A 9346-nucleotide genomic window follows, 5' to 3' on the forward strand; every position below is an offset into this window, starting at 1 on the left:
CCAGCTCCTCCCCCTCCCCCCCCAGGCCCTACTTACCAGTACAGAGCCTAGGTCCAGCTCCCTGTGGCAGTGAATGGGGAACTGCCCACATTGCCAAATCAATTCAGAGGCTTTTAATCGATTTGGACCTTTTTATTGGTCTCCTGATTCAATTTGGATTTGGTGATTCAGCCACCGAATCGAGCTGACACCGAATCGAGCTGAATCTCCTCTGAATTTAATGAGCACCCAAAGCTTTGCACAGCCCTACTAGTAGTACCTCTGACAAGACCTATGGTCATTTTACTTACTGGGTCATTGATGAAGAACCAGTTGTCACTGCAAAGCAGTGAATTCTTGTTCCCAGACCTTCTAAAGTGACAGAACCCTCCTCCCCTCTCCCAAGGCTTCTCTGACTCCTTCAGCCGACTACCACAGTCCATTAAGTTACAAGTGCTTTCCCAGAGTACACATCACATTCTGGCAGCTCCATGGCTGTAGAGTCTAACAGAGTTGCCACAAGAAACGGCAAAGAAAAAAACACAAGAGTCAGTGGACCATAATGAGCAGTAAGATATGAATTTCCTCTTCTTTAGGAGATTTTCTATAGACTTGCCCAGCAACAAAGCAGGGACCTCAAATCTATCTGCACACTGAAAATGCCACTTCTATTCCCCTACCCAGCAAAAGACCCTACCCTTAATTCAGGTGGCCAAAGCTTTGGCATCTCCCCAGTGATTCTTCTCCTTCTCAAATGTTATGTCTAACCTCTCCAATACCTACAGCATACCTAAAGCACCCTGTTCAAACTTGCTGACGACACCAAGATTTGGGATGAGGTAGGCACGCTAGAAGGGAGGGACAGGATACAGCTGGACCTGGACAGGTTACAGGGGTGGGCGAATGAGAATAGGATAGGATTCAATACTGACAAGTGCAGGGTGCTGCACTTGGGCAGGAAGAACCAGCAGCATACCTATTGGCTGGGGAACTCCCTTCTCGAAAGCACAGTGCCAGAAAGAGATCTTGGAGTCATTACTGATTCCGAAATGAACATGGGCCGCCAATGTGAGGACACGGTCAGTAAAGCTAACCGCACCTTGCCATGCATCCACAGATGCATCACAAGCAGGGCCAAGGAGGTGATCCTCCCCATCTATGCGATGCTGGTCAGGCCACAGTTGGAGTACTGCATCCGGTTCTGGGCACCGCACTTCAGGAGGGATGCGTCAGCATCGAAAGGGTCCAGAGGAAGGCCACTCGCATGATCAGGGGACAGCAGGGCAGACCCTACGAGGAGAGGCTACGGGGCCTGAACCTGTTCAGCCTTTACAAGAGAAGACTGAGAGGGGACCTGGTGGCCATCTATAAACTTACCGGGGGGACCAGCAAGGAATGGGGGAGCCCCTGTTCCCCCCGAGCACCTCCCAGAGTAACAAGGAATAATGGCCATAAGTTGTTTGAGAGTAGGTTCAGGCTGGACATTAAAAGACACTACTTCACAGTCAGGGCAGCTAGGATCTGGAACCAACTTCCAAGGGAAGTGGTGCTGGCTCCTACCTTGGGGGTCTTTAAGAGGAGGCTTGATAATTACCTAGCTGGGGTCATGAGAGCCCAGTATTCTCTCCTGCCCAGGGCAGGGGGTCGGACTTAAAGATCTACTTGGGTCCCTTCCGACCCCACACCTATTAATCTATGAATACTGGGTGCATCAACATGTGCATTAATGCACCATTGTTACTGTGCATTAAGTTTAGTAACTCTAATATGAGGTACTAACTAAATGTGCAGTAACTAGTGCTACTGCACAGTAGCGCTGGCACGCAGTCTTTTCATGATGTTTAATGTGCAGGAGACTAATTCTACTGCGCGTAAGCACATTAGCACAGCTTTTCCCCTGGTGTACTAATGTGCAGTAGAATTAGTCTACTGTGCATTAAGCATCTCATGTAGACACTCCCACTGGGTTCTGCAGCAAACTAACACAAGCAAACAACCAAAAAATGATTCCTTTTATTTAAGTCACTATAGCAGATCAGAAGGCAGTTTTTTGGGGACAGGATTAGGGATGGGGAAGGAAAGGATTAGGTTTTGTTTGCTTGCTTCTTTTGTTTTACAAATGTATTGAAATACTTAACTCTTTAAATACTCCCATCTAAAAACTGTTTCCCTTGAGTTCCACATTGCTGGGAAACTCTTGAGTTTCTTATCAAACCCAGAATAATAATAAAAGGACCTAATTCTATTAAATAAATTATTGATTCCAGCTCATTTCACATCTATAAGCAGATTTGGTACAAATAGGGCATGTCTACATGAGACGCTTTACTCAAGATTAGAGCAAATTACTTCACAGTAAGCATCACTGTCTACACATGCAGATGCTTACTGTGTAGTAATTTGCTCTACTCGTGAGTAAATCTGCTAGCTATAAATACAAATTGCAAATTTACTTGCAATTCATTACTGCGCAGTACAGCGCGTGTAGATGGCTGACTGGGAGAAAACTTGCTCCTGGTCAGCTGGGCAGCAGGGAGCGGAAGATTGCTTCCTGCCCCTGGAAGCTGCCTGCTTCTGAGGTGGACTCCACCACCAAAACCCAGGTGGGGACAATGTCCCCCTGCTCCAGCAGCAGGGAGCTCCCAGACCCCACCCCCCAATCACGATCTCGGAGCTGGGACTGGGAATAAGCAGGGAACAGGCTGGAAGATTGTCCCCAGTCCCTGCTTCACAATCATAAGCTGGAGCTGGGAACAAGTTCCCAGCCCCAGATCCGCAATCATAACTGCAGAGCTGTGCCTGGGAACAAGCTCCCCAGCCCCTGTTCTGCAATCGCAGAGCAGGGGTTAGGAACAAGCAGTTTCAGAGCAGGGGCTGGGAGCTCCCTGCACAGAGAGAGTTCCCCACCTAGCCTGGAGCTGACTGGGACCTGCCTCTGACCAGGATAGCTCCTAGCTAGCCCTGGGTTGCACGGGGAAGTCTACATGTGCATCCTGGAAGTGGCTGGGGACTACCCCATTTCAGGCAGACTTCCATCTGCAGCCCAGGGCTGGCCAGGAACTGTCCCAGTCAAGGGCAGGTCCCAGCCCCATGCCCCAGTCAGGCAATGGAGGCACAAGGCTTGGAAAGAGCTGCAGGGGAGGGGCAGGTCCCAGCCCCCTGCCTTGATCTGCTGGTGGGGCAGCTAGCAGCATGTCCCCACACAGCCAGGAGCTCGCTGCTAGCGCTGGCATATCGGGGCAGGTGGCTGGGACCTGCCCCTCCCCTGCAGCTCTTTCCAAGCCCCCTACCCCTAATCAAGAAGCCAGGGCCAGGAGCTCCATGCTGCTGGGGCAGGGGGATATTGTCCCCACCCAGCTCCAATGGCAGAGCCTGCCCTGGCAACCCCACAGTAAATACGTGTGTCAATGCAACTATTAACTATTTAAGTTAGGGCTATGACTTTACTGCTACGATCCCTAGTGCTGATGCAGATATTCTGATGTACAACTGATTTTGGTGTACAACAGTATGCACAGACAACCACAACATGTAGAATTATCCACATCACAAGGTATTCCCACAATTGGTGCCACTGTTACTAGATACAGCAGGGAGCAGAAGAGCTGGCTAGTACCTCTCAAACCAAGCCCCCTACTAGTCAGAGATGAAGTTTACTGGGTTCGACTCTACCTGCCCATGCTAAAACTTCTTTATGGAGCAGAGGACTTCAATCTTTAGGGCTGCCAACAGTACACCTTTCATGACAGTTAAATTTATTTAAATGTTTAGTAAAAGAGGAACTGCATCATATGGACTAAAGGCTAAGCACAGACAGGCAAAAAGCCAGAGGCTGACTCAATTCAATCTTCGCAGGTTAGTCTAAACTGCTTGGATTGAACCGATAAGTGAGTGAACAGATATTAATTTTTGATTGAGGAAATGTAGCCACATGCCTGCAGTGGCCCAGGTCAAAAGCTGGGGCGGGGGGGAAGGAGGAGGGAGGGGAGTGGTGCTAGAGCACACATCCCTGCTCAGCTGGAGCAGACAACTTAGGCCAAGTCTAGCCCACCCACCCTGTGAGGAGGGGGTTGCAAGGGATATGCAAAGCATCCTGGGATGCTGGGGGACTGAGTTAACTTAAATCTGGAGGGGATCTGGGACAGAAGTTCAATAAAGCAATTTAACCTAAATCAGTTAAGTCTGCTACTACATCCATCCAGGTTTATCTTAAACCAGTCTTGACCATTTTGAAAGTGGTTTACACACACTGAACTTCTGTTGTGTTACAGATTTCAACTGATTTCGGATTGCTTATACCAGTTTGTGTGTAACTTCTGTCCTGAGCCAAGAGACACAAAGCCCACTGTCCTAAGGGAAAATAATCTTTAAAATGTACAATTTTGAAAGACTTTACTATTTCTACTGGAATCTACAACCAGATAGACAAAAAACATTGCTGAAAAGGATAGAATATTCCGCCGGTACTATCCTGTAATCTACAGAGTAAAGTAGTGATGGTGAAATAAAAAGTCTCCGACAATAACTGACTGAACCTTAAGGGCATTTTTACGTGTGCTGTGGCACATGGCGCCAGGCACTTTAATTAGTGAGCCGTGCTAATTAAAAGTGCCCATGTGTCATGTGTAGCAGTGTCCTTGCGCATCCCCACACTGAAAAAATGGCAGCAGGGCACTTTGAACTAAAACTCACTGAATGTGTTTTATTTCAAAGCACCCCACCTCCATTTTTTCAGTGCAAAGACACACCGGGATGCTGATACACATGACATGGAAGGCTGCTGAAGCACATCAATTTCCGTGCTCCAGCAGACTCCATTAATCGGGTCTGCTCCGACATGCTGGATTTCTACCACATCAGAGCATGCTCCACGCATGTGTATAGGAGCCCTAACAGGTGGTGCATTTCTCAGAAAAAAATTTTAAAATTCCCAAACAAAACATTTTAATTACTAATTTAACACCTTCTCTCAACTTCCTGGTTGAGACAACAGATGCTCAGACATCAGAGCAGCCTCCAGGAAACACTCAAACAGAATTCTGCCTGGTAGGCTGGGCCTCTACCTCTGGCAAGGACATCTTGGCCCCTCTCACAGTCAAGCCTAAAACTCTTTGGGTCTAAAATCCACATATTGCTTGCAGGGGCAAGGACAGTCTTCTCAGCAAGAACAGGAGAAAAGAGCTGACAGACTGAGTTGTCAATTCTTTCAAAAGCCTCTGGGAAAGCATCCCCCTGCTTGAGGCACAGAAAGAAATTACAGGTGCACCGAAACAGGCACACTTAAAATTTACCTCTATTCAAGATATAGTGCAGTTCTAATGGTATTGTCCAGTGCAATCATAGGAAACTTCTCTAAAGCCTTCAAGCCAGTGTGGAGGGCCAAAATCATTAGCGCTCATGTCATCTACGTAAATTGATAAGCATTAATGCAGTTTCAAAGATGTAATTTGACCCAAAATGATACTTTTTAAAAATCATTTTAGGGTATCCTATAAAGGGAACAACATCAGAGGTTGAAGCAAAATATATTTTTTACTTTTTCAGAATTAGAAAACATAAGCATCTCCAAGGACAAAAAACAACACCCCTCACTCCCAAAAACAGAGCCAAAAAACCAGGGGAATAATACAGTTAAATGAAAAAATACAAGAATTTATTCCAACTAAACTGTAAACTTAAAGCAAACAAAACAAATATTGGCATGTAGAAAAAGGATTAAATAGCTTCAGAGGAAATTTGAAGGGCAGCTATCCAAAGATGTAATAAGTAAGGGGAAATTCTTCAAGTGGATCAAACTTATGAAACCTGCCTGGGTATCAATTAGACACCAAGGGCAAAAAGAAGTGCTAGAACAATTTAAGTAATTACATTCTTTGGCAATAAATCATTTTACCAAATGTTGTTCACTCAGTCACTCCAAGAAAGTTAAAGGCTTACAGAAGCTGAACTATTAACAGAGCCCTCAAAAATGGATCATATTCTTTAGCAAAGGAAAAGAAATTGGTAACGTCTGTCTTTAAAAAGGTGCTAAATGTCATTTCAGGGATTATACAGGGATTAGAGGTTCCCAAATTCTTTGGACCAGTGGACAACTATCAATTCTCAGGATTTTTGGAAGCCATCACACCCTTATCATCAAGTTTTTAATTGGAAAAGGGAAGGCACAGGAAACAGGGCAGGGTCAGAGTAAGAAAAGGTGAAAACATGTCTCAGTACTTAGCTTAGGAAAAGAAAAGTATCTAGAAATATGGTATTTAAAACAATGAGTAGTAGGGGTGCCTTCTACATTTTCATCTTTCCACATAATTCAAGGGCCAGAGACCACAACATGTAACTGAAAGTTAAAAACTATTAGAAAAAAAGCTCAAGAAGTGCATTTTCATATGCTATGTATCACTAAACTGTGGAACACCCTGCTGACGATGGCAAGCATGCCCCAGTCCAGAGGTGGATACAATTTAATTGTGGGTAAGGTGATTTTATCCAATTTAAATACACAACTGTATGTTTATATTTATTACATATTTTGTAAAATACTTGAGAATTAATGGTATCTTATCAGTGTAAGATGCTGTTCCTATACCGGCTTAGTAACACTTTAAAATTATATATGAATAAGTAAATCACCTACAGTTATCCTAACTAGGTCAAAGATCACAAAAGCCTATCAGTCAAATCATCTCAGCTTAGGGTCTAAGATGAAAGAAGAGAGCACTTTACACCAGTGTTGACCCCTCTGCCAATTCAATGAGACTGCAGGGTTCTAGAGAAAATCCTCTCTTTGCTAGAAGACAAATGTCTTTGATGCAAGAAAGCAAAGATGAGGGGACAAACAGACAGACAAGGAGAAATGGAAGCAAGAGGCATGGGGTAAACAGAAATCCTCAAGGCAAAACCTGTCCCCAAGAAATAATTGGCTTATGCGGCAGGCCACATGAGGAAAAGCTTATCTCTGATAATAAGCCAGGGAATGATAACCTGCTGCATGTTGCAGGTAGACAACCTATTACCAGGTAGTATATTTAACTGGATCCAGACTTCATCTCTTAAGATGCACCCAAACAGAGGACACAACAAAATGAAATGGGACAAATAGATGTGGCCAAGAAATTCCAATCTGCAGCATCCAAAGGTTGAGAGCAAGTTTCTAGGAAAAGCAGGCACAGCTATCTACCAAGAGAAAAAACAACCTGAGAAGGGCCACAGGGGTTGACACACCAAAGACTGGTTCCTCAGCTTTTACGTTTCTTTCTGTGCTAGAAATAACCTCCCACTATAAACCTGGCTGTGTATTTTTGGCAACACAAAGAGCTCTGAGGGCATGTTGGGAGCAGAGGGGACCTGAGGAACAGAAGGGCATTATAAAATATGTAGCCAGTATCTTCAAGTTCTACTTTTAGATGGAAGACTTCAGTTTAGCAACAAAAAAATGTTAACCTTGCTACATCCCTCTCTTCCTATACCTCAGTTTGAAGAGGTACTGGAAGGTCTGATGCAAACTTTTTCCATACAGAACCAAAATCAAAAGCAGAAGTGATCCTAAATCCTAAATGGACAGCAGAAGTGAAATACTGAAATAGAAAGCATTTGCCCTGCAGAAGGGTGAACTGCCTGTTGCTTACCAGTCCATCGCAGTTGCTGATGGCCACCAAGCCACCAGGCATGGCTGAGATATCCCCTGTAAAGACACACTCCTGTTGCAGGGGCTCTTGGAACAGCACTTGGAAATCCTCTTGCCATTCGGCTGAGGCCCCAGGTGGTACCAGCCGATGGTTGGGCTTCACACGGAGATGCAGTTCCTTTCCAAAGACAGTGACGTTGAAATAAAGCAAGCGATTTTCAGCTCCACCTTGGTGCAGGGGCTCATTCAGGGTGCTGCGGGCCACTCTATGCCGAGCTGAGTGCGGGGTGGAGGGATGGCAGTCTTCACCACTCCCTGATGCCACTGAGCCAGACACCACATGTGAGAGGAACCGTCCTTTGCAATCTGCACTGAAGGGCACAATCACACCATATTCACTTAGCTTTCCAGACAGGAGGAGCTCTAGTGGAAATAAATACAGATAGAAAGACTTCAATACATTCAAAGCAACGAGCAACCCTTTGTAAATGTGTCAAGACAAGTGTTTCCTTCAGGTACAGCAGGGCTCATTTGTGTATGCTCCAGGGCTCAGGCAGCTATTTCATCTCAAAAAATATGTTGCTAGATTTGCTTGCTAAATTAGATAAACATGTTCAAGCCAATAAACTTTATTCTACTCTGATAGAACTCCAGTTTTGTGTGTGTGTACCCTGTACTTCTAAATAGGCATGTCCAACTGAGCAGAATAAACTCATACTGACATGCCTCCTGAATGCCCAACTAAGATCAAGCATGCAAACTATTTATTGTTTAGCTTCCATATATCATTTCCTCCATAAGTAAAAACTCTCACAAACAAAACTCTGGCTGCAGCATCATAAATTCAGAAAGGGTTTGCAAGAGAACCCACGTAGGACAGATGCCTCCTTCTGCAATTTCCTATCATAACCAACACAGCCCAGTGCCAGCCCATTATATAAAAATACACCTGTCAAAACAAACATACCTAACAGTCTAAAAAAACAAACCAAAATCAGGGAAGGCAAAAAATAACCCACTGAACTCAAGGACAAATAGCAATAACCAGCCTACAATGATTCTAACATTTTCGACTCAAATATAGAAGTGCAGCTTTTAATTGGCACCTTGTTGTACAGATTTTACACACCACGCACCCACAGCAAGTAAACATAGTGTGACAAAAATAAAACTGGTCACCAGAAGGTAACCTGGACTCTCCACAGGGACTGAAAGCAAACTCCGCGCACAAACGTTTTGGAGCAACAGCACCCTCTTCCCCACTGGCGCTAAAATGTCCTGTAGGAATTGCTTTGCAGGCTTCACAGAAACCTGGCACCGGCACCACACCCCAAGTGCCCCGATTTCAGCTCATGATTAGTTAGGCATGTTCATTTTCACTCCCTCCCCCCATCCGCCCTAGGTGTGCACTGGGGGGCAGGAAACAGTCAGTTGTTGGGTTTGTTTGCGGGGGTGGGGGGTCTGCCCTTACCAGTTACATGGACAAAATGCTGAATTCCCTCTAGGAAAAATAGGAGAGAGATAGAGACAGAGAGAGAAAAAGAGAAAGAGATATAGAAATAGAGAAAGAAGAGAGAAAGAAAGAAGGAAAGAGAGAGAAATAGAAATAGAAAGAAAGAAAGAAAGAAAGAAAGAAAGAAAGAAAGAAAGAAAGAAAGAAAGAAAGAGAAAGAGAGAGCAGGCAGTCGGGGCAGGGAGAGGGAGCGGGAGCCGGCCGGCCGTCGGCGCAGGCAGCGCGGACAGCTC

General features: G+C 45.1%; 1 protein-coding gene across 1 annotated transcript in view; it reads right to left on the bottom strand.

The window, feature by feature from the left end:
- The window catches only part of ADAMTS14 (ADAM metallopeptidase with thrombospondin type 1 motif 14), a 127498-nt gene extending 119182 nt beyond the window's left edge, over nt 1–8316 (bottom strand). Inside the window, exons 1-2 of the mRNA XM_025193858.1 lie at nt 8271–8316; nt 7602–8023 (exon numbers count right to left, since the gene is read on the bottom strand). Of these exons, the coding sequence (XP_025049643.1) occupies nt 7602–8023; nt 8271–8316 (468 nt within the window). The remainder of the gene's footprint in view (nt 1–7601; nt 8024–8270) is intronic.
- Nucleotides 8317–9346: the final 1030 nt, after the last annotated feature.

This window comes from Alligator sinensis, unplaced genomic scaffold, assembly GCF_000455745.1.
Source record: "Alligator sinensis unplaced genomic scaffold, ASM45574v1 scaffold641_2, whole genome shotgun sequence".
Lineage (NCBI taxonomy): Eukaryota > Metazoa > Chordata > Crocodylia > Alligatoridae > Alligator > Alligator sinensis.